Consider the following 26,447-nt stretch of genomic DNA (forward strand, 5'->3'; position numbering starts at 1 on the left):
ATCATTGTGTCTTTAACGACTTAAAAAAATGCTACTTGTTGTATTGTGTGTCATAACGGAGGGTTCGTATGTGAAACCTCAACCCATTTATGCCAAGCGTCTAGAAAAAAAGGCCTTGGCAAACAGCGTAGACCCAGATGAGACGCCGCATGATGTGGAGAGTCCACTAGGCATCAATGGGTTAAAAGCGAAAAAGATGTTGAATATGCTATTTTTATGGGAAAAAACTTGTAAGTAAAACATGATTCTTCTAATGACTCATCTAAAACAGGATTTAACACGCTGAGAATGTATGTAATATGTTCTGCTAAACAAAGATTTTGTTATGTTTACATAAACATAAATATGTTGTTTAAAATTATTAGAAAATAATAATGACGAGATTTAACAGATCTACATTATGTAAATTTAACATTGAAGTTGCATGTTTTCGCATTGAAACTGGTTGTCACTAAGATTTAACAATATATTTGTCTGGTTTGTAATCACGTGCTTATTGTTCAAGATGATAGTCATGTTTTGTTTGATTGAAATCAGTATAACGACTGAAGAAATTCATTCTTTAAAAAGGCTTTCTTAATTGATGAGGACTACTTTTGTTATTTTAGAATGATAGATAACAATTTTATTTCGCCAATAGTGACATTATAAGAATCACGGAGGTGCTAAAACCTTCTCTCTGCCTTTCCAGAGTTTATGTCATTTAATTGTAAATAGATAACTTTAAACATGGGTATGCCCTCACGGATTGGTTGGCATTAAGCCATTTATGCCTAGCGTCTAGAAAAAAGGCCTTGGCAAACAGCGTACACCCAGATGAGACGCCGCATGATGCGGCGTCTCATCAGGGTCTGCGCTATTTGCTTAAAGGAATTTCTGTAAGAAATATTCTAAATATATAAATAAATATACTAGACATCCCTAATTTTGGAAATAAATTGATCCAATTAAGAAGGATGGGAGAGTCCACTAGGCATTAATGGGGTAAGCATTGCGTTTGTCTTCCCGTTTGTAAGTGTGTCCCAACACTTGTGTTGTGAACTCAGCTTTTACCACAGGGTTGATCGCGCTATAACTAGCACAGTTTAATGACCTTAATGTGAAGATGATAATCAAGAAAATAATTTAGTCTGCGACAAATTACGTCAGAATCATGGCTATTTTCGTGTTTTTTTTTTTGTTTTTTTTAAGTCGTCTGAAGATTTTGTTATCAACTCCTCTTCAAATAATGTGTAATATCCATTATACTTTTGCAGTTGAATATTAGATGCTCGCAAAGAAAGGAAATTCGGATGAGACGAATTATGGCAGATATATTTTGTTAGTCTGTTTTGTTTTCCGCTATCGAATATATAGTAATTAAATGTTTTTTTTTAAGTCATCTTTAACTTCTTGTTGATTCTCGCTTAAAACTGCGACCAGATCTATCTTAATAACGACCCTTTGTCAGTTTGTCTACTTCAGATGATATATTGGATTCGTCTGTTTCCAAACTTGAATGTTCTATTCTATTCTTTCTATTTTGGTTTTCTGTGTTCAAATATTTATGTGTTTTTCTCTTGCGTTTTGAAAGGTGGTAAAGCCATTAATTTCTTTTTAGATCTCATTAAGGTGTTCACACAATTTCACATCAAACCGTTTAATACGTACTCATGCATGTCGTGTTGATTATGTTTAAGACATATGAAGTTCATTGTTTTGATATAAGCATTTGACACTCTTTTAAAAGGGAACTTTTCACCTTTTTCAAGTGACAATGTGATTTTTTTTCAGATTTGCAAATTATCATTGTAGTTATGATGTGTTTAAGGAAACCGTAAAACTTAACATAAACTATGTTCTAAAATATCCATTAAATGCAGTTTTTGAAGATTTACAAACCTGACCAAAACGATTGAATAAATTGAAGATTTCCGTTTTGATCTTTATTTTATGTGATGCAACGACGACTGCTTATACAAAGTATGAAATAGTCACTATGTGAGCACGGAAGGCCAAATGGTGTAAAATTGTCAGTAAGACTTTTACTACAAAGGTCAGTGCTTCGAGCCCAGTTGAGGATTACTTTTGTATTCTTGTGTATTGTTTCCGGAGTAATCGAGTCCAAATGTTTAATTCTATCATTCTAAGCATTTAATGGCATACTTCAATACATGCCTAATTCTGTGAAAAGGTCCCGTTGCAGCACTGTATTTATACGAATATGAATGATAGTCATTCATATGCTTTTTATATTGTAACTTTTGTGTTTGGTCTCTTTTCCTCAGTGGTGATGTGAATATCTATTGTAAGCTTTATTGTCCAGTTTAATTATTTCAATTTCCACAATAAATTACTTTCCCCCATCATGCCATCCATTAGCTGTCGATTAGAAACCTGTATCTTGAAGAACTGTTAAAATAAATGCTTTGATATAAACATGTATGTGAATATTTTCTTAATCTGTTACGATGTAAAAATACAATTGTCCATTCAAGTATAGTACATTAGAAAGCAGCAGTTTATATGCTGTACAAATGTAAAGCATTTATAGCGCTGAAAGGTGGAACAATCCGATTTATTATTTTCCTTTCGTGAAATTATTGAAAATATTGCAACAAGTTGATTAAATTGCGAGAGTATTAAGTTGTAATGAATTATTTTTCAGAAATAATCTTTTTATCTTTATAATATAAAACACTACCCGGTTTGTTAACCAGTTTATTTATTTAAGTAACGTATTTGCACTTTATTTTTCAATCTATCATACCTGTTCGGATTTACCAGATGTGCTTCGTAAGTATTACTTTTATGTGCATATTTGTTTTATGATGTGTTTGTAATTTAAGAATGCAATTTTACATTTTCATTGATAACATCATAAAGGAGTTGTCAGTACAAAGTGCTTATTAGTCCCCAATAATGTGACGATGGTAATAATTAAAATAAACGAGTAAAACAGCAAAAATTAATGTCTTTTAAAATGATAGTATTAAGGTTTAAAAATCTTGTATCCATTTGTAGAAGGCCTTTAAAATTTAAACACTGTCATTCAAGTCAGTATGATCAGGCTGTGAATTGTCTGCTCAACATTTGATTTTTGAAATAAATAATTTATTCAACAATACATTCCAATAATCATGTAATACGCTTCTGTACGCCAGTTGGTTTATTTGCATAGAAACGATATGTTAGTTTGTTGATAATGCTTAATGGTTTTTAATTTCGAAGTATTAATTCAATGCAATTTAGCATTATTTAATTAACTCAATATCAAATTGACGATCATCGAAATAGAAATATTAAATAGTCGACAATAAAGAAAACAACTCTTTGTTAGCATCATGCGTGTGATTTACATTTTCATTTAACAGAAACTAAGAAACAAACAATTTAAAATCAATGTTAAACCAGTCAAATTCCATTTATTCATAAAATTATTAAACCATCATTAAGCTCTTATTAATTATTGTTTGTGTTTGTTAAATCATTTCTTCGATGATAATGTGCTTATTACCTCACCGCGCACCCTTGCCTGTTACATTATGTTATAAAGAACATTTAAGCAGATACCACAGTTTAACTCCAAACTTTCGGACTTTTGCTCTACACCTACGAGTATTACATACTGAGTGCCTGAAAGTTTCGGCACTTAGTATGTTATACTCGTTAGTGTAGAGCAAATGTAAGAGAAGACATTAAACCTTTTCGCCTTCTTTTGTAGCTTCATCCAATGAACTGCCGAGGCGGGGTAAGTGAGCCTGCAATAAATGAGCCGCGTTCTGGGAAAACTGGGCTTAATGCCTGTGCGTAAAGTGTCGTAGCAGATTAGATTGTGCTGTCTGCATAGGCTAATCAGGGACGGCGCTTTAAGCTCTTATGCTTTTTTTTTCAAATAATTTCTTTTCTACGTGAAAATCCCGTTAAAATGGAAAGTTTCGTTCACGATTAGCATGCGTGGACACTTAACGCGTATGCTTTAGGCCCAGTTTTCCGTAAACGTTACTGAAATCATGATCGTTTACATGCCGAACATGAGTCAGATGGTAAAGAAACTGTTAAAAAGGAATCATAATACAAACTGTTAATTTTACACGTCTGTTCTAGTGAAATTTTAAAAGAGTGCATGCTTATTGATACACTGTTAGCTATTTCATTCTTACTTTCCATTTTGGAAGTAGTTAGGTTAATACCAAAACTTAATATTAATTTTATTCATTTGTTATTATCTATATTTGTTCGCAATTTTAAAATATATCTAACATGTTTTAAGCAGCAAATAAAGATTAATCAAAATAAAATCCATTTGTTTTCATTATATTTGCATTATTACTATTCTCAATAAAAAACTTTTTATCAAGGTCCTATTTCATTGAGATAGCGTTTACTTTATTTACACAATGTGATTGCAGTATTTGTTCATCTAATTTCAGTTTCACAAGAGGGAACTTGAAGAGGTACATATCGCTGAATTCCTTTTTATAAAATAAACGATTATGTTACATAAATAATATATATATTGGGTAATATTTCAAATCAAAGTATACCGAATAAAACAACTGTTCACTTTATTTCAGAATTATCCGGACGCGCATGATGTTTATGATCTACAGGTACAACGTACATGTTTTGCAGTAAACGTTCGTCAATATATGAGTCGCGTTCTGAGAAAACTGGGCATAATGCATGTGCGTAAAGTGTCGTCCCAGATTAGCCTGTGCAGTCCGCACAGGCCAATCAGGGACGACACTTTCCGCCTTAATTGGATTTTTGCTAAGAAGAGACTTCATTTTAACGAAAAATGTAATAAAATCGGAAAGTGTCGTCCCTGATTAGCCTGTGCGGATTGCACAGGCTAATCTGGGACGACACTTTACGCGCATGCATTATGCCCAGTTTTCTCAGAACCCGACTCATATGTATTTGTTCAACAAATAACCTGTCTTTGAGTCAGGCTCAAAAGCATATTTATTTTTCCTTCCTTGAATACCAAACGATAGCTATTCAGACTGATTTCCACTGATGCGGATGACTGGATTGTCGTTTTCCGATGCATTATTCTGTATTTTCCTCATTGCAATTTCAACTTGTAATTATTACGTATATGCTGTATACTTATGCAGAGTATTTTTAACAGAGCTATTACAAACGGAGGTACAGACAACAAGAAACGAAAAGAAGTTCACCTTCGCAAAAAGATCTATTCCTGGGCGCACTGTCAAATAGGAAAGATCAAATGGACAACAACGAAGGCATATTCCTGGATTACGATCAGCAGTTTCCTCCATCCGAACATTCGCTTAAGCAAACTAAACAAAACGAAAGTCCGTTCCAGCATGACGGTATCGAACCAACTTTTGAACTTGTTGGAAATATAAGGATCAAAGGAGTTCCATTTGGCCTGAAGAATTTCTTTGTCTCTTCTGCGATAGAAAAAGAGCCGTCACGCGATTTGCTTCCAGATGGGGCAGTGTCTTTGGATAATGACCTGTGGACCGAAGTTAAAGACGCTATTGACTTTGGAGGAGGTACCTCCAAGTCGTCAGATGATAATTTGGTGAATGCTGGAGGTCCGAGCGAACTGTTCGACTAAATACGGCGGTTTATTATGGACATTGCTTGATTTTCGAACAATTTTCCAAACGTATTTCTTTGTAATAAAATGTGATATAACAGCAAGATATACTCCAAATATGTTCTAATAAATCAATATATCACAATGAATGATGACTTGATTCGAAAGAACAAACCAAGCTTATTAACAATCGCTCATTAATCAAGTTGTTTATGAGCAAAGGGTGTTAAACATAATAGCAACTTTGATGACAACGCATCGCATTAACGTCGTTATATTAAACAATTATCGTAACATAACATAGGAAAGTATAAACTTTTATTTACCCCGGTTTAATCAACATATTCCAATTTGTAATGATGGATTATTGCTTGATTACTTGAAAGCGTTTCCTAAATGAAAGTCACACTATACAGATAATAAACATTTGAGTTATGCAACAAACACTGGTATATATTCCGTAGCTCATGTTATATCAATATAATTTGTACTTCTGAAACCGTAGCAACATGTGAATAAATGTATGAGCCCATCACATATATTTCGTCGTAGCTGCCTAGATGGGTGTTGAAATTGTTTTCTTGTGACAATTACATGCAGCGGGAAAGTTGAATGCCAATAGAGTTTCGCAAAATGTTAATGTTATGGAGAATGCAAACTTATGCAAGTGTTAAATGTTTACCAATAAGTGTTGCATATATTAAAATGTACGTTATATGTAAAATAAACAGTTGCAACAAAGCGAACGACATCTTATAGGCATACATATCGAAATATTTTTTTTATAGAAGCAGACATATTTATAAACTATTTAACTTGACTGTATATTATGATCAGAATTTGTATATTCATCAACAGAGAAAACTAATAATTTTATTTAGTACCTTTAAACACGTTAAATTAACATATAACATTTCCAGCAAGAATCCCTAAAACAGAAAAAACATAATTTAAATTTGATCGCAAACATTTCAAGTTCCAGCTGTGAGCTGTACTTGCAATGGTACCTACGTTTGCTCATACGCATATAACTTTAACATGCTGCATTTGAGACTTTAGATGTTGCATAAACCAATGAAACGAATCGGATTTATTTACAAGTATCATAAACTGCTTACAAGTATAAATAACGTATGGGTCATCAATTATAAACGAGAGCGATCAGGCTCGAAATTGTTCATACTGCTCAATTCATATCGCACAATTAACCCTTTGCATGCTGGGAAATTCGTCGTCTGCTAAAATGTTGTCTGCTGAGTTTTTAAAATTAGCATTTTCTTCGATTTTTTTCAAAGAATACTATCAGAATAGCAAATAGTTTGGATCCTAATGAGACGCCACATTCTGTGGCGTCTCATCTGGATCCAAGCTGTTTGCAAAGGTCTTCAAAATTCGGTTCCAGCACTGAAAGAGTTAAGAGCTGATATTTAGATTTACATAGTTTCCATATCTAATAATTTAAATGTACACATTAATGTTTGTGAAAATGACTAACAGTTTATTTGTCCAATCATATCGTAACAAACATTCTTTAGAAGTTTCCCTACACTGATCAGGAAGGAAGAAATGATATCAACTTTGGAATAGAACATGCCTTTTCTATACGGTATAAGAAACGCGACATTTTAAGTCGGTAAATAAACTAACTTCGCACATTTGTTTGGTCATGTTATGGATTAATAAACAACATTGTACTATTTGTCATCATATAATATAATTTAAATAGCAGGTATAAACACAACAACAAACGAGCCGTGTTTGTGAAACACAATGCCCCTTACTGCGCCGCTTTGAAGCCATATATTTGACATTTGACCTTGAAGGATGACCTTGATCGTTCATCACTCAAAATGTGCAGCTCCATGAGATACACGTGCATGCCAAATATAAAGTTGCTATCTTAAATTTTGCAAAAATTATGACCAATGTTAAAGTTTTGGTACACACACACAATGACAGGCACATACAATGACAGACAGACAGGCCTAAAACAATATTCCCCCGATCATTCGATCCGGGGGCATAAAAACATCAACAAACGTGGATTATTTAAGTTCGTTAGTCGAGAAAATAAAACCTGGGACATCTCGATGTAACATCGCACGCTTTACTTATTCACCCCAGAGGCATTTGATCTTATTCACGTATTGGATTTCAGATCTTGTTTTCATTTGGATCAAATTATCGTAGTTTTACGCACAAAATCGGTGACCGAACGGGATGACTGAGATGTACGAAATAGCGCTATATTACAACACGTTTATTGCAGGTTTGAACCCTTAAAGGATTTAAAGAGTTTGTTAATGACTCCAAATAGTAAAACAGTGGTTGCTGCTTCAGTATGACTTTGTAAAATCCTTATTTTATTCTTCTGACTGTGGACACAATATTGATATTGTTATATAAAATATCGTTAATCGGTCCCGCTATATTTCCAGCAGGAGAAATAACATAAATGTCAACGAAAACATTTAGCCTTAAGACGTCGTCGTTCAATTGTGATTTCGAATATGAAAAAGGCAACAATTTTTTATACGACATTGAAGGTAATGTGTGTGCGGCGGAAGAAGAACAAAATAATTTGATAAGCTACAATATGGGATACAATTAACCATTCCTGCATTAAACAATGATCTGAACTATTGACAATAGCATCACTTCATAATTATACTTGTAGCTGAAACTTCTATGATTATTGAGTGTGCATATTTAATAGAATTTGTTGAAAATAGTTTCAATTGACTATAATTTATCATGCGTTTCAAATCCGCAATGCTATTGGTCAGATCGTCAGAAAATTATCCAGAAAATGGTGTATCCGGCCAATGGCGTTTCTTGTTTTTAAAGTCAAGTTTATGAACTGAAAGTATCACGAAAAATACGTGACTGTGAAGGCGAAAGACATAACTTTTGTATTCCTATAAGACTGCCAGAAAGTGCAGTATAACAATCATGGTGAATAATACATATTCAGCAACAAGCAAGCATGAGCGTAGTCTCCGTTGATTCATAATTAAATATTGTCATGGGCTCGTTGGTGTGTAATTGTTAAATTATCAAATGGACTATTTCAAAATGGAATTCGGTAAAATACCCGTATACATATTCGATTTTTTTTCTTTTCAATTAATGTTTTGTTTAAAATAGAACTATATATATATATATATATATATATATATATATATATATATATATATATATATATATATATATATATATTCTTAACGATACATGACTTGTATTATTTTCAGACAGTTTCCTTAGTGCGTTTATAACTTTTTACGCAAACTTTGGAGTATATACATTGTTTATATCAATTATATATCAATCAGATTTGTGATAAAGGTTCATGTAGTAATTCTAATGAAAATATTGTGAGTATATGCCAGCATTCCGCGGAATGGCTCGGTTATACTAAACAACAAGGGCATTTTTGATTTTGCAAAACAAAACAAATTTGGTTAATTGTATCGTTTAGCTTCTAAATACATGCAAAACATAATTCACAGCCAGCTCATGTGTGAAAAAGCAAAAGGGTTGGGTCACAAGATTAAGCAACAGCTTTTGTTAAAAGAATCAAGCAAACAATTTATGAGTTGCAAATGTTAACATATGATATTAAAAAAACGAAGAAAGTAAAAGAAAATAATTTTATAAAATGATTCTCTCTCATAAGAATGCAAAGTATGCAACATGAACATATTATGCGGTTTATATTGCTTAGTTGTAGTAAATTGCGAGTCGTTCGCGTAACGGTTGCATTAGTTCACACTATTCGTAAAAAAGGCAGAAAGCGTTGGAGGGAAATATTTGTTAAGATAGTCCGGAAGTAAATGAGTAGTATGTTTATATACACAAAAATATGTGTTGTATTTCCGAAGATATTTTAATGACACCCACCTATAATATTTTCATAAATCGATTTAATTTTGCCACCTAGAACGAGTTGAACATGTAATTACTTAGAGATACGCCGACTTATATCTTATATTTTATTTCCTTTAATATTTTGTGTAACTTTTAAAATAAATATTACCTATATTCGATTTTGGGTCTTTAAAATATAAGCCATATTTTAGTGAGACAAAGTTGCTTGAGTTAGAGAACAATAGATAGATAGTATGATATATAGTTATTTCGGAAGTTCTTTGATGAGGGGTACAATAACATATCTGTTTTAGTTGGGTTAGAATAAACACACCACCGTTTTGCCCATTTATAGGTTATGTTCATAATTGAGCGCTGTTTCTATAACATTTTTTCTATATAAAGGCATGCCATTGAACTATCATCAAAAGACAGTTTTGCTAAATTAAAAGTAGGATATGTCATTGATGCAAATAACAAATAAAACAGGACCGAGAGCTGAGCTTTGAACTAGTACGATGGTATTTATTATTTTTGACATTCAATTAACTCCTTCTGTTGTCTGTTTTTTAAATAGCCTGAGAGGCAATTTACAAGACTGTCACCTTTTTCATTTTGCTTATGATAAATAATAGACATATATAGTGCCTGACTCGATCGAAGACATTGACGATATCACATTATGCAAACATGCCGATTTGCGTTCATCAAATGATTTACATATCTGGTTGTATCTATCATTACGTTAATAGACTGATGAGGGACTTCCTTGATCCTGAAAATACCATAAAAGCGGACAGTGTCGTCCAAGATCAGCCTGTGCGACACTTTACGCACATGCATTAAGCCCAGTTTTCTCCGAACAAAGAATCATATAATGTATCGCGGAGTTCGGTTTTCATGTTCAATGTTTTAACATGTTTTAACATAACGTGTTTTCTTTCACCCGTAACAGAATACGACTCAAGAGGTTTAAGTAATGGCAGTATAATGTTACAATTAGATGAACTCTCATTAAAAACATTTTAAGCGTTTTTCGATACTGCCGGGGATTCGGCGATTTGCACTGAAAGCCGTTGTGTAGTGTATTAAAAATTATCTTCGGCATGCATTTCTATTTTATTTACAGTGTACCGTGGCTCGTCATCGCTTGTATGTCATCCAGAATAATTTCCGAAGTTTGAGAATCAATTAACATTATTATTTAACATCCCTTCAGATACAAACTAACCAGACCGTACGTTAGAACACAACGCGTTATTAAATTGATGAAAGTAAGCACGTTTATATTGACATTCCAATCTTTTGTAAATATTATTGCTTGAGAGCTTGCAAACAATTATTATTTAGTTATAACTGATGAGATTATGTTAACAAAATTCCTTGATGTTACACTTCTATTGAACTAGAGATAGATAAAGGGTCGATCACCGCATGGCAGTTAGGTATTACTCGCGTTTGTTCATTTAAGTCGCGTTCTGAGAAAACTGGGCATAATGCATGTGCGTAAAGTGTCGTCAGATTAGCCTGTGCAGTCCGCACAGGCTAATCAGGGACGACACATTCCGCCTGAACTGGATTTAAGTGTAGAAGAGACTTCCTTTATAAAAAAATACCTTATAGCGGAAAGTGTCGTCCCTGATGATTAGCCTGTGCGGATTGCACAGGCTAATCCGGAACGACACTTTACGCACATGCATTTTGCCAAGTTTTCTCAGAACACGACTCATTTAAACCTGGTAAATATTGTTTGAAATTACACTATACACTATCTTTAAATGTATGACATATTAGGCTTTCGTTTATGTTTTCTACGAGAACTATTATGTTTCATGTATATCGAATTTATTGAGCTTCTGTATTTTGGAGACGATATGCGTGTATAATTAAGTAACACAAGGGATTTGTCAAATACACGAGCCCATATTTATTCTGAGACATTAAAATGTGAAATTTGATATAAAAATGAACGGAATGTTACTATGACCAAACGTTAAGCCGTAAGGACAACATGAGTCATTTAATGACACAACATTTATGGTTTGATGCGTATCAAAGTAAAGGTCATATGAGGATGGAAGTTCGCCTTTACGGACGGAAACCATACCACCAGTTGAGCAGTTTTAGTACACGTGAGTTTGTTGACATCAGTCCACGAATGTTTCCATTCATAAGGAATCTTGGAACTACAAACCAAAGCAAAAACACTTGCAAGCATTTCATAAACATTAACTTTCTTTTGGTTGTAAATTTGACAATCGCACTTCTGTTAACATCTTGAGGTATTTGAACCAAGCTATGAACACGATTGATGTAGGATGGCTCTGGTCGAAGGTTGAAGGTCTTTGCTATACCCAAGGGCTTCTGTTCTATGAGTGTATTGGGAAAGCCCGTATCGCACGTATCCCAGTGAATTAGATCATCATCCAGCACCCATACTCAGATCGTCATGAGGTAGGTTTGCAGATTTAATTTGTTTAAATGATGTGTCGTGTTCTTAGAAAACTGGGCATTATGCATGTGCGCAAAGTGTCCTCCCAGATTAGCCTGTGCAGTCCGCACAGGCTAATCAGGGAGGACACTTTCCGCCTAAACTTAATTTTTCGGTAAGGAGGGGACTTCCTTAAAACTAAAAATACCATTCCAAAGCGGAAAGTGTCATCCCTGATTAGCCTGTGCGGACTTCACAGGCTTATCTGTGACGACACTTTACGCACATGCATTAAGCCAAGTGTTCTCAGAACGCGACAGATTTGTATTCTCCTGTAGTAACAAACTTACTTTTGTTCGCATCTCTGCTAGGTGATCGTATTAAAATCTTGATCGAGGAAGCCATGTGAACATAATGATGAATATTGATAGCCATGTGAACATAATCATTTACATTGTTAGCCATGTGGACATAATAAAGTACACTGTTAGCCATGTGAGCATAATGATGTACATTGTTAGCCATGTCAACACAATGATGTACATTGTTAGCCATGTGAACACAATTATGTACATTGTTAGCCATGTGAACATAATGATGTTCATTGTTAGCCATGTGAACATAATGATGTACATTGTAAGTCATGTCAACCTATTGATGTACATTGTTAGTCATGTGAACACAATGTTGCACATTGTTAGCCATATCAACCTATTGATGTACATTGTTAGCCATGTAAACACAATGATGTACATTGCAAGTCATGTCAACATATTGATGTACATTGTTAGCCAATGTGAACACACGGATGTACATTGTTAGCCATGTGAACACAATGATGTACAATGTTAGACATGTGAACACAATAATGTACTTTGTTAGCCATGTGAACACAATGTTGTACATTGTTAGCCATGTGAACATAATGATGTACATTGTTAGACATATCAACCTATTGATGCACATTGTTAGCTATGCCAACATATTGCTGTTCATTGTAAGCCATGTCAACATATTGATGTGCCTTGTTAGCCATGACATCATATTGATGTACATCGTTACACAAGCTGTCAACATATTGATGTGCATTTGTTTTACACGCGAACGTCATGTCTAGATAGTGATGTGTATTGTTAGACGCCAAAGCCTTGTCAACATATTGTTGTGCATTGTTACACGCGAAAGCAATGTCAACATACCGATGTGCGTTGTTACACGCGAAAGCCATATCAACATATTGATGTGCATTGTTAAACGCGAAAGCCATTTCAACATATTGATGTGAATTGTTACACAAGCTGTCAACATATTGATGTGAATTGTTACACAAGCTGTCTGTATATTGATGTGCATTATTACACTAGCATTGTTACACACGAAAGCCATGTCAACATAGTGATGTGAATTGTTACCAAAGCTTACAACATATTAAAGTGCATTGTTACATGCGAAAGACATTTGAACATAATGATGTGCTTTGTTCCACGCGAAAGTCATGTCAACATGTTGATGTGCATTGTTACACGCGAAAGCCATGTCAACATATTGATGTGCATTGTTACACAAAGTGTTGTGCTACTTCTGCTAGGTAAAATGTGTTGTTTTTCGCGAATTTTCAAATATGAGCCGCATCATGGATACATGGGTCTCATACCAAGTGCAACAAGCCGAGCCCCAGACCATACATGGGTCTCATACCACGTGCAACAAGCCGAGCCCCAGACCATACATGGGTCTCATACCACGTGCAACAAGCCGAGCCCCAGACCATACATGGGTCTCATACCACGTGCAACAAGCCGAGCCCCAGACCATACATGGGTCTCATACCACGTGCAACAAGCCGAACCCCAGACCATACATGGGTCTCATACCACGTTCAACAAGCCGAGCCCCAGACCAAACATGGGTCTCATACCACGTGCAACAAGCCGAGCCCCAGACCATACATGGGTCTCATACCACGTGCAACAAGCCGAGCCCCAGACCATACATAGGTCTCATACCACGTGCAACAAGCCGAGCCCCAGACCACCTTGCATACATGGGTCTCATACCACGTGCAACAAGCCGAACCCCAGACCACCTTGCGCATTCGCACGAGTTTGTAACGGACAGCATCACTCCTGACCAAACTGCGCAATTGCACAGGCTGGCTGATGCTCTGATGGCCGCAAAGGTCCTTTCGCATGCCTGGGTCATAGTGTTCAGAATAAATATTTAATATTTGTTTTATTTTACTACCCTTTATTTCTACTTTCGTTTGCATGTTTTACTTTTCAAGCGACACTCTACCAATTTCGGTTGATGGCGTTTTATGGGATTCTTAATATGCATTAAGTTCTTATTACTACGCACTCGGGCGTTCACCCATTATACGGGCGCTATCGAACGTTGACGGCTTTCAAAACAAATGTTCATTATAATAATATCAATCAAACTTATAAATTCATATCTTTTGAAACAAACGGGTTACCTCACGTTTACGCTTAACGAATCTTATAATAATGTGTTATTGCACCGTTGTCTAATAAGGTACCTTTCCGATTGAAGTAGCGCATTTTAATACACGTGTTGAACAAATAAAGATTGCATTCTTTTTACAAGGAAAACTACTCTTAACCGTCTAGACAATATAATTGTTCTAGTGATTGACCTTGAAAGTAAGATTATTGGGCTTATACTGACTAAATCCTCAACGCGAAAAAATATATCCAGACTTTTTGACTTCAACTGCTGCGAATATGTTAATGTGGAACAGAGATAACTAACTCCACAAAAAGCGACTTAATCGAGATGTTGCCGTAATAAAAAATGCATTTTATCTGCCCAATTTACAATAAATAAATATTGGATACGATTCATAAGGTGTTATGCCGAAGAAAGTCGCGACACACGTTTTCGATTTATGTATGATTAATGTCAGTTTAACTGACATTATCTGACACGTGTCTTGAAGGGGCCTTTTCACAGATTTTGGCTTGTTTTGAAGTTTGTCATTAAATGATTTATATTGATAAATGTAAACATTGGATCTAAAAAGCCCCAGGAAAAAATCAAGAATGAAATTTAAAATATAAGAAAAAAAGGTCACCCTCAGGAGGGCTCGAACCACCGACCCCTGGAGTACTGGAATAAAAGGTCTACCACTTTGACCACTCGGCCATCCTTCCTGATGCAATGTCAGAAGTATTTTATACTTTAAATAAGCAATCATCGTAGTTTCACAAAATATAACGACAACAACAGAACTCTCCAAATTATTAATTCATTTCGCATTGCAACGCTTTATAATTTTCAGGTGTTTAAATCGTAAAAAGATGCATATAATGGCTATTTTAGAGCATGGTAAATATTCAGTATTACTGTTTTCTCACAAATATCATAACTAAAACGAAATTGGGCGAATCTGAAACAACTTTTTTTCAATTTTGTCAATTTACCCAAACGTGAAAAGGCCCCTTTAAGAAACTTATGCGCAAACCGAATGTCTTTATGTCATGTTTGATTAACATACCTGGCGCACTGCATGCTTAAAATGCTTAAAAATGTTGTTGTAATATTTTAGTTGAAAGTTAAAAAAAATAAAAGCCTATTCGTAAAGAATAATACAAACGCTTGAATTTTGCTTGTCGCTTGTCTTTAAAATTGAGAATGTATTCGTGCAAAAATGGAAGCCTCCGTTCGAGTCAAAGTTATTATCTTATTTAAAGGTGTAACTTTGAGTCACAACGTATACTAAAATAGTAAAATACTGTTGTTTAAAACGTAGGGTGAAAATCGCACTTAAAAATAAAATAGTTTAAACATTACAAGTACTAGATATACCAGGGAAATATACTGAAGAGCGTTTCAATAAGCCTTAGGCCTTCGATACAATCCAGCCCATATATAAGTGTAATTAAAACATTAGATATTTTATGCAGAAATCATAATTTATGTTATATTCGCGTAAGGCCTCATGAAGTCTATTTTTATAAACTTTTATAATTACTTTTGTCAAAAAAAAAACTCAAAGAGTTTAGTTAAGTTTACACTTGTAATATCACTGCAAGCGTTTCTTTTGCCTCTTATAATTACATGCAAACATACAAAAATTAGCAAATAATGTGCGTCAAAAACATACACAGTTTAATGTAATAAAATAAAATTCATATCGGTATACTAGTATTTATATAAAACATGAACCTTGGAAAAATGCAACAAGTCAATTTAAATAATGTTGAAATAAATATTTTAAAACAGTCAAATAAACATATCAAATAAAGTTCAAACAACACGTGTTTCTAATTTATTTAAAAAAATGTACAATGTTAACGATTCTTATTCAAAACCCAGCATTTCGTTGAATTGGTGGGAGTGTGCTCACCGTAGAGGAAACTCGATTAAACGATAATCAACGGCTGTTTGTCTCAGCATCTAAAATCACGGAAATGTGTCGTCTTCTGAACATAACGCAAATAATATTCATAATAATCAAAGCCAAGCGTTTCACTTAGGTTAATACAATGTTTTAAAGACGATATTTGTTAAAAGCTTCGCGACAGATACATAAACTGGCAATAACTTAATAAACATACACATGGTAACTGATTGTTATAATCAGTACTATGCAATGTTCAAGACTACGTGGAACTCCGACGATTATTTGAATCGTGTTCTGAAAAAAACCCTGGACAAAATGCATGTGCGTAAAGTGTCGCCCCAGATTAGCCTGTGCAGTCCGCACAGTCTAATCAGGGACGACACTTTCCGCCTTTATGGCATTTTTTGTTAAAATAAAGTCTCTTCTTATTTTCCAATTTAGGCGGAAAGTGTCGTCCCTGATTAGCCTGTGCAGACTGCACAGGTTAATCTGGGACGACACTTTACGCACATGCATTTTGCCCAGTTTTCTCAGAACGCGTCTCATTTTATAATGACAACTAGAACTGTCTATGTCGTGCCTGAACTACCCAGTCCATGTCGCTTTGTCTGAATGCACAAGCATTTAAAACTGGTTTATAAAAATCAAGATTCGTAAATATGAAGTTTCGCTTTGATACCTCATGTAATCGTTGAGATGGGCCACTAATAAAATTTCCCAAGGTCAAGAACTGTTAAATAACGAAATTTTGAGTGATGGTTGATCTTTTTATATCTGAAATGTCAAGTCATTACATTCTCAAATTTGTCCCATTCAAAGTGTAATTACAATATATATTTACAAGGGGCAATAATTAGTGAACTATCCCAGCAAGAGTTATGGCTCTCTTTTAGTTTGTAAGGTTTGCTCCAGAAAAGTACAATCATGAACAACGGGAAATTAATTCTAGAATATTCTTCACACCAATGAGATATATCTACCTGTACATTTTCAGTATATATACCTTTTTGTCATATGAGCCCAACATGATTTAAATATAAAAATGCACAAATGACATGGTGTCATAATTTTTTTAGTTGACACTGGGTCATAACTTTGTTACGTTTGAATTGAAGATTAAAACATTCGCGCAACCACATCTTAATATTACGAAGGACAATGACTGCAGGCTTGAATGTTTTTCGTTGACAAGCGTAAGGAAACTCCGGAATACAAGTTGTGGTCTACGGACGGACGGAGCGCAATACTTTTGTAAAGATTCCTTGGTGCAGAAGCTTTCAAAAGTATATGAGTCGTGCTCTGTGGGAAAAGGGTTTAATGCATGTGCGTAAAGTGTCGTCCCAGATTAGCCTCTGCAGTCTACACAGGCTTATCAGGGACGACACTTTCCGCTTTTATGATATTTCTGTTAAAAGAAAGTCTCTTGATAGCAAAAATCCAGTTAAAGCGGAAAGTGTCGTCCCTTAAAAGCCTGTGCGGACTGCACAGGCTTATATGGGACGACACTTTACGCACATGTATTAAGCCCATTTTTCTCGGAGAACGGTTCATATATAAAGTGTTGTAAAGTATTTATACCTAAACAATCAATGTGTCCGGATTGGATGAAAATCTGGTTCGTTCCAATCCCACTGCACAATTGAACCCGGTCTGTTCTGCGGTAGCGTCTGAATGGCTGTGCTGCCAAGGGAACTTCCGCTTTGTTGATTCCAATTTCCTGTAGGGTACCAGTTGTTGGCCGCGTTTCGCCAGTTGTCTTGTTGATTCCAATCAACTCGAGGGTACCAGTTGGAGGCCGAGTTTTGCAAATTGCCGTTTCCAAATCCCTGTCCGCCTAATAAAACGGAACCATATGGGTTGGAATAACTAACTCTTGATAACGGTTGACGATTATATCAATATTCACTAAACGTTTTCATTTTTTTTATTTCGTATTTCAAAACAACAGACTAGAGAGAAACTTATTTTATTTTACATGTAAATAAACACTAAAGTTTACTTCTTTAAAAAGTTCACATTGGCTGAATACAAATATATAGACGTTCATTTTAAAACCGATTGATAATTAATCATTAACTGTTAACGAGGTTCAAACAAACGTTAACATTGCCCGTGGCAACTAAAAAACACTAGGCGCAGTATTTCGTGTCGGATACATTACTGTAAGAACATATTTGTTAAAATCTTAGAAACAGCTAATTCACATTGACGTATTAAAGCAAACATGTTTATGGGAAATAACCAGGGGCTATATTGGTTTAAATGTATAAAGTTAAAACAGTTCGACATACAACGATAGTCAATGAGAAATAATTACTAATGCGTTTTCATTTGTTGTTAGAACCAAACAGTTTCTATTGTTGTATTGTTAACTTATAATTTACATGTCATAAATCACAAGTTAATCTTATAACATGGTTAACTGTTAAATCACATATCGTATATCAATATCATGAATAACGTTACTTGTCTTCTTTATATATACGAAAAATAACATTACTTGGTTGAGGTGCATCCATATTTCTTTCATAAACAATCAAAGAGACTTCGTTAAAGCGAAAAATGTCATAAAAGCGGAAAGTGTCGTCCCTGGTTAGCCTGTGCGGACTACACAGGCTAATCTGAGACGACACTTTAAGCACATGCATTATGCCCAGTTTTCCCAGAACGCGACTCATATGTTCAAACACCTTGATAGACGTTCCCATTCTGGATTTGGTCGTAGTTGAAGTATTGGTAGGAACCCAGTCCGGTGTTGCCAAACGAATTAACGTCTTGAAAACTCTTGCCTATCATACATACATTTTGTAATTCGATTTCAATTCAATATCATATTAACAGTTATAACATTTTGTGTGTGTGAAGCTGTTATGTAATATGTTTTTATCTTTTATTGCTACAAGGGTATTGGGTATGTATAATACATGAGATACAGTTGAACAACGCATATACACAATAATACTAATAACAAAACACATACCACAAATAAATATAAAAATATAATAATTATATTATTATTATTATTATAATTAGTATTATTGTTATTATTACTATTACTAAACAAATTATAAGTCAAATAATAATGATAATTATGATCATTATTGTTATTATTATTTTAACTATTATTACTTATATAATTATAATAATTATATTTAATTTTGTATTTAAAAAACAAATGACTCATATAAATATCGATGATTTGCTTAGGTTATTAATCAGTACGACATAATAACAGTAACGTCATACGTAACATATGGAAATAACACTATCTTTCACTTTTTAAACAACAATAACATGACCTTTATTAAACTCAAATCACAAATACAGTGACACATGAGTATACAGTGACAATGCATTTTTTTACAAAAAGTTATTAACAATTGTAAAAAAATGCATCTAGGTCATGTCGCAAACAGTTCAATAAATAACAAATAGATTATACGTTTTAAACCGATTAAAATGTTCAGCCGACCGGTCGATGATTACAACTTACCATAACCTGGAAGGTAACCGCCCCCTGGTGAAACCATTTGCCCACCAAGGCCATGGAACGGGCCGAACAGACCAAAATGTCGCGGACAGGGTCGTGGCGGAAATCCATGCAATGGGTGAGGCGTGAAAATGAGACCGGCATGGCAATGGGTTACGAGTATCGATCCCAGGACAGCAAATGCCACTGTTGAAAACATTCCTGAGGAATAAAAAACAACAAAAGAACATAAAGTGCTTTTATTTCCATGCCTTTTATCAACATATGATCATAATTATAATCATGCACATCTGAAATGGGGATACGTGTGATGTTATGGTGAACATTTTTTATGAAAAGTCGCTTGTAACAAATTGTGATAAGATATTTTATGAAATTATGTTTATGTTATGAACACACGTACAATTAGACTTCGGTGGTGCAGTACATGGTTGACGAATATCAGAAATTAAAATGTCAGTGTATTAATCAATAAACGTAAAAAATAAATATACAAAACAAACTTAGTTTCGCATAATTAAATTAAATTATTTAATTCGGAAAATAAACAGGGAACTTACTTTTTGAAGTCAACTGTTAGATTATACCACACTGAAGGATTGACACATGTAATCAACCTATTACTCAAATTAAACTGAACTCGTTGTTTAACTGTTTATCGGAGATCACTTCCGCATAAGAGGTTTTATATCCAATCAAAATTAAAATGGTTTGATCACACATTGTTTGTAATTTAGTTTATTCGAGAATGTCCGCGCATGCGCCTAAACTGCTATGTTTATTTTCTTCCGATTTCAATTAATGTTCTTACATTAAATGAAAATATTGATTAATTAAACATTCATCTGAAAAAGAAGCCTGCACATTGAGTAAATTGAACTGTTTATGAGAGTATATTGAAATCTCCTTTTTGTGATTATTATAATTCCATTGCATAAATCTATATTATTTTTATTTGGGTACATATGATCAATTTCAACAACAACAACAACAACAACAACATTTATTAGCTTTTAAGCATAAAATTGCTTTTTAGCCAAATGTATAATATACACGTGTAAAGACATGGATGATAATAATTATGAGAATAAGATAATAATTATGAAAACTATGCAATGGAAGAAGTTAACAAATATTTTACTGATTTATAACCTAAGATATGTTCCTTTAACATCGATAATGACAATTGGTAATAAAATCATGTGACACAAATATTTTACTGATTTATAACATAAGATAAGACATAAATATTTTACTGATTTATAACATAAGATATGTTCCTTTAACATCGATAATGACAGTTGGTAATAAAATCATGTGACACAAATATTTTACTGATTTATAACATAAGATATGTTCCTTTAACATCGATAATGACAGTTGGTAATAAAATCATGTGACACAGAATACATTATTTTGCGAAATTATTTTCACTTTAACATCGATACGTATCAGTGCTCATCGAATTCTGAGAGAAAAAATTAGTCTACGTAGATTAATTAATGTGTCTCTAAATTGTTCCGTAAACAATTCGCATTATATATGTATTTTGAAAGATTAATGATTTCTTTTTTATTTTGTGTTCCCATTAACATATCAAACTTATTTAATGTTGGCCATGCTTGATAATATGACTTTAAATATTGTTTTCTTATATCTTTGTATAATGGACAAATTAATAAGAAATGGTATTCACTTTCTACAACATTTAGATTACAAAATTTACATTTTCTGTTATCACGTGCAATATTGTGGTATCGACCTCGTTCTATTTCTAATCTGTGTGATGATAGGCGGAATTGAGTTAGTGCTATTTTAAATTTCTTCGTTGTAATGATATCCAGGTATGGTTCGGTATTAAACGTGTTCTTCGTGCGGCAGTATGTGTTTAGTCTTGACGAATTAATGATTTCACTGTACCAGTGCTGTTTATAGTGATCAAATAATCGTTGTTTAATAAGATTATAAGTGTATGTTTGTTCAGATTTTTCTGTCAGGGTTTCTTGTTCATTCCATACATAAGTTAAACCTAGCTGCTCGAGTATTGATTTGATTTGATAAGCCCAATTTCTATTGTTGTATGTTATGTTTTGTTCTGCGTCATTGAACATGAATGAGTATGTTATTTTTATGGGATTATCATTTGTACATGATATTAATTTAAACCAATATTTAAATATGTGTAATTTACGTATCACTGATAAAGGGTATCGTCCTAATTCTCCATACAGTGCTGATAGATTTGTTGATTTGTTGACACAAAGGATTTTTCTTAAAAATTTTGTATGTATAATTTCTAATTCTTTTCCTGAATCATGTCCCCAGATTTCCGCAGAGTAATGAAGAACGGGGGTTACTAATTTATCAAAAAGGTTTAATTTTTCTTTAGTAGGGAATTCATATTGGTTTACAACAGAAAAAAGGCGATGAAGTGCTCTGTTACCGTGTTCTGATATTGATTTTATTGTTTTATACCAGTTTCCGTTTTTAAATAAAGTTACACCAAGATATTTGAATGATGCGACTATTTCCAACGGTTCACCATATAAAGTGAAGTTGAAACTTGTTTGTCGGTTACTTTTTTCAAAAATAACAACTTTTGTTTTACTTATGTTTATTTTTAATTTGTATGTATTACAATAGTTTTCAATGTCATTTAACATTAGTTGGGCTGATGTGGGTGAAGTTGAAAATAGGACTTGGTCATCAGCATACGATAATAAAAAGAATTTTATATCGTCGATCGATATGATTCCTTCAATATTAGAATTAATATTTTCGATAATGTCATTAACGAACATCATGAATAGGATGCTTGAGCAAGGGTCTCCTTGTTTAACACCAGAGTATGAATTGATATATTCGGATATTTCATTGTTTAACCGGACGGCTGATTTCACCGACGAATACATCGCTTTGAGTGCAGAAATCATTTTAGTGCTTATTTGTTCGGTGATTAACTTTTGCCATAGTAGTGAACGATTTATACTGTCATAACATTTAGCATAATCAATGAAAATGCAATATAATTTTTGACCAGAGTTTAACACTTTGTTGATTATACTGTTCAGTATAAAGATACAGTCGACTGTGCTCTTTCCCTTTTGGTAACCAAATTGACAGTCAGATATAATTTTGTTTTCATCACACCATTTAGTCATTCTGTTTAAAAGTACCTGAGAATATATCTTTGATAAAATATTATTTAATGTTATTCCACGGTAATTTTTGGTATCGCTCGGATCTCCACCTTTAAATATTGGTGTGATGTAACCCACTCCCCAGCTTTCAGGATATTGTGCAGTATCAAATATTGTATTGAATATGGTTTTGAGGTACGGTTTAATAGAATTGTATGTTGTTTTAATTATTTCAGCTGAAATATCATCAGGTCCACTAGATTTGCCATTGTTTTGTTTGAAAACTGCTTGATATATTTCCGACTCTGTAATTGGTGAATCGAGTTGTTCAATTACGGTTTGTGGTGTATTTAAATTATGTTCGTTTATTTCATTATCTATACTGTCACTTGGTTCGTTTCCGATTAAGTCATTAAAATGATTGAACATTTCGTTAATTTTAGGTTGATTTCTATTTTTATTATTAGGTTTATAGCATTTTTTGAGTGTTTTCCAAAACGTTCTTGGTTGTGTTTTTGCAATGTTATATAACCTCGTGCTTTCATTCATTTTGTATCTATATTTTGCTTTTCTTCGAATTACATTATAATTTGTTCTGTAATGTACAAATTGTTGTCTATTTGGGTTGGACTTATTCTTATTAAAGTTGTTTTTTGCGTTACGGAAATTGCATTTTGTTGTTCTACAAGTATTATCAAACCATTCTGGCGGTTTTTGATGCGGCTTTTTATTGTTATTAATCGTAAACACTTTTCCAAATGTCTGAACGCTATTTTCGTGTAAAAATTGTGTAAGAATATTAATTTGATTATTAACATTAGTTTCAGTAAAAATTGTATTTAATACTTGTATATTTTCATCTATTAACAAGTTAAATTCTTGTGATTTGTCATTATCAAATATTATTTTTAATTCTTGTTGTTTTGTTTCCTTTTTGTTGTTTTGTAAGTTAATATTATTTACTGTTAGAAAACTAAAATAGAGCCCAGCATGATCCGAGAATTCAGTCCAATCAAGTATTTCAAATTCATGAATGACATTCCGATGGAATGTGTCGTGGTGTGTTAGTAAATAATCGGTTACGCTAAGACCACGTGTTGAGGTGAAAGTGTAATTACCTGTTCTATCTCCGGGCATACGACCGTTAGCTATGATATGGTTGGTTGATTTGCACATGGAGATTAAAGCTCGGCCTTGAAAGTCAATTATATGATCTTCATTCATTCGCTTCGGAATGTGTCCAAAATTTAGTTCACTTGAATTTGTATTAACGTTGTTATAATCATCTAAATGTTTATCGTATTCTAATATATCGGATAATAAGCCAGTTCTTGAATTTAAATCTCCTACGATAAAAGTGTATCCTAAGGTGCAATATTGTTCTATGTTATTTTCAATTTCTTCGAAAAAATCAAAATCTACATCTTTTAAGACTTTTGAACTAGGTGGTGGAATGTAAGTACAACAAATGTAAACATCTTTATCAAAATTTAACATTTTGCTATCTAATTTTAACCATATTATGCCATAATCATTTACTTTTACCATTGATATTTTATCTTTTAAAGCAGTTTTAAAATAAACAGAAATACCTCCGGCTTGTCGGCCTTTTTTAACTCCATAAGATTTATGTCCATAAATATGTCTGCTTTCAAAGTTTTGTATGTTTAAATTTTGCTGGTCCAAGTTTCACTTAATAAGATAATATCATATTGATTAATATATTCTAAAAAGTCAATGTCATTTAGTTTTCGTATAAGTCCGTTTACATTCCACGAAATGATTTTTAACTTTCCATAATTTCAGTTATGGCCAAACGCAATTGCTTGTTTGTACGGTGTTGTAGCATAAATTGGCGTCATATACAATCCTTACACGTAATTACATAGTTTTAATTTTACCAATACCCGATAAACACGTTAACAGTTTAGAAATTCTATTCATGGTTGTTAAATACTATTTTATTATGATTTCAGATGCTCATGTCTTTACAGTATATTTGTTATCTATTTTGGACCAAAGACTTTGGGTTTTATAAAAATGTTACATATCTCATTGAAACAACCGATCAATGCACAACCGACAATTGATAAGATAAATTAGGTTTAATGATTGGACATTCGTAAACATGTGTTTTATTACATCACGTGTGGTACTTAGCAAATGTTTAAACGTATCTGATAAACACATGACAATCGGTTTGTGCTGAACACATCGGTAAACACAGGAATAAAGATTCTCAAACGGGGGGTCTCACGATTGATGAAAACTATTAATTTAAAACAATTAAATTAATCACAGAAATTTATTTAATGTGTATTTAATGTATATCAGTACTCGTTTTCCGTACAAACACCATTCAAGTAAGTCATTTTATTTTATGTTCATGTAATTGATCCATTTGATGATTTTTAAAATCCTTATTTGTTTCAGTAAATTCACGTTGATTTATTCTTAAACAAGTTTGATTTCATTGTTGTTTTTTTTACAAAAAATGTGTCAACTGGGTAATATTTTTTGCAACACCATAAATAACGAAAACAAAACGAACTTTATGCATACTACCTACTTCATTGTCAGTAAATCAATCAATAGCACCAATATAATCTTTTAAAGTTCCATATTGATTAATTAGGCATGACTTAATAAAAATACATTTACATTAAAGTGATATTATGGGCATTTTTCACTGTTGAATTGAGTTGAAAAGAATTAACAGGTCAAAAGAGTTAGTTTTAATGTGGTTACTGACCAATTATCTGCAACTCATCTTGCTACCAGTTGTTTATAAAAATTTATTTTATATTCGATATTTTACGTGACTGGTGAGTCGTGTAAGCCGAAATGATCCGTAAAACAAAATTGTGTCTTTGTGTCGTATGAACGAATCTGTACTCAAACTAAATTTAGTATCACATCGTACATGCCTGAGCCGTTGTCAAACGGAAGTACGGTTGATATTCAAATGCATTATTTTTCTCTTTCCGGGATATTGTTAGTATGTTGATGCTGCATTAACAAATATAAGTGTATATGAAGTGAAAACACCAAAAATAAACAACGGTTGCGATAGACACCTATAAACTGTTAGATGCCCATAATATCACTTTAATACAAACTATGATTATGACAACTTTTTCTATGAATACATCAGCTTTGGCCAACAATTTGGCGGTATCAAAAATCTGCAGAAAAGTATCACGTAACTAATCACCTTGTCTCTAGTTAAGACCTTATTCTAACATGGATAGCTTTATTAAGAGTAGTTACCATATCAATTATGAAAAAAATCACATTAATAGTACTCAACTGGCGACTTATTGTATAGATAACTGTGTTTTATGTTTAAAATACATTTATTGGAAATCAAAACGACTTGACCCGCGGGCTTGTGTAACCAGCAATTGAACTAATTGTAGTTTTTAAGAAAATACTAGAAGAACAGAACAGAACATATCTTTATTACTAGAGAAACAGCAGTTTTGTATATTACAAAGATTCATTTTTCACTCCTAACTGGGATGTTTTGATTGAATACTGATTTAGGTATTCAGCGGCCCATTCAAGCAATACTTTGCAGAAATTTAGAAGACGTACAA

General features: G+C 33.3%; 2 protein-coding genes across 3 annotated transcripts in view; one reads left to right on the forward strand and one right to left on the reverse strand.

Annotated features, from left to right (window-relative positions):
* The window catches only part of LOC127845535 (uncharacterized), a 46,226-nt gene extending 40,137 nt beyond the window's left edge, over positions 1–6,089 (forward strand). Inside the window, exons 3-6 of the mRNA XM_052376546.1 lie at positions 3,704–3,730; positions 4,413–4,436; positions 4,557–4,592; positions 5,117–6,089. Coding sequence (XP_052232506.1) covers positions 3,713–3,730; positions 4,413–4,436; positions 4,557–4,592; positions 5,117–5,572 — 534 coding nt within the window. The 5' untranslated portion in view covers positions 3,704–3,712 and the 3' untranslated portion in view covers positions 5,573–6,089. The remainder of the gene's footprint in view (positions 1–3,703; positions 3,731–4,412; positions 4,437–4,556; positions 4,593–5,116) is intronic.
* A 10,039-nt stretch (positions 6,090–16,128) lies between these two features.
* LOC127845522 (uncharacterized) lies at positions 16,129–24,836 on the reverse strand. Of its 2 annotated transcripts, none has more exons than XM_052376536.1 (5): positions 24,441–24,836; positions 19,712–19,909; positions 18,909–19,007; positions 17,797–18,052; positions 16,129–16,271 (listed from the first exon to the last, which is right to left on the reverse strand). In XM_052376536.1, exons 2-4 carry the CDS (start codon positions 19,905–19,907, stop codon positions 17,805–17,807), a joined length of 543 nt encoding a protein of 180 aa, XP_052232496.1. In that variant the 5' UTR covers positions 19,908–19,909; positions 24,441–24,836; the 3' UTR covers positions 16,129–16,271; positions 17,797–17,804. The 2 variants fall into 2 exon arrangements, with proteins under 2 accessions (XP_052232496.1, XP_052232491.1); XM_052376531.1 differs by lacking the exon at positions 24,441–24,836 and adding an exon at positions 20,269–20,513.
* Positions 24,837–26,447: the final 1,611 nt, after the last annotated feature.

Source organism: Dreissena polymorpha, chromosome 1 (genome assembly GCF_020536995.1).
Source record: "Dreissena polymorpha isolate Duluth1 chromosome 1, UMN_Dpol_1.0, whole genome shotgun sequence".
NCBI lineage: Eukaryota > Metazoa > Mollusca > Bivalvia > Myida > Dreissenidae > Dreissena > Dreissena polymorpha.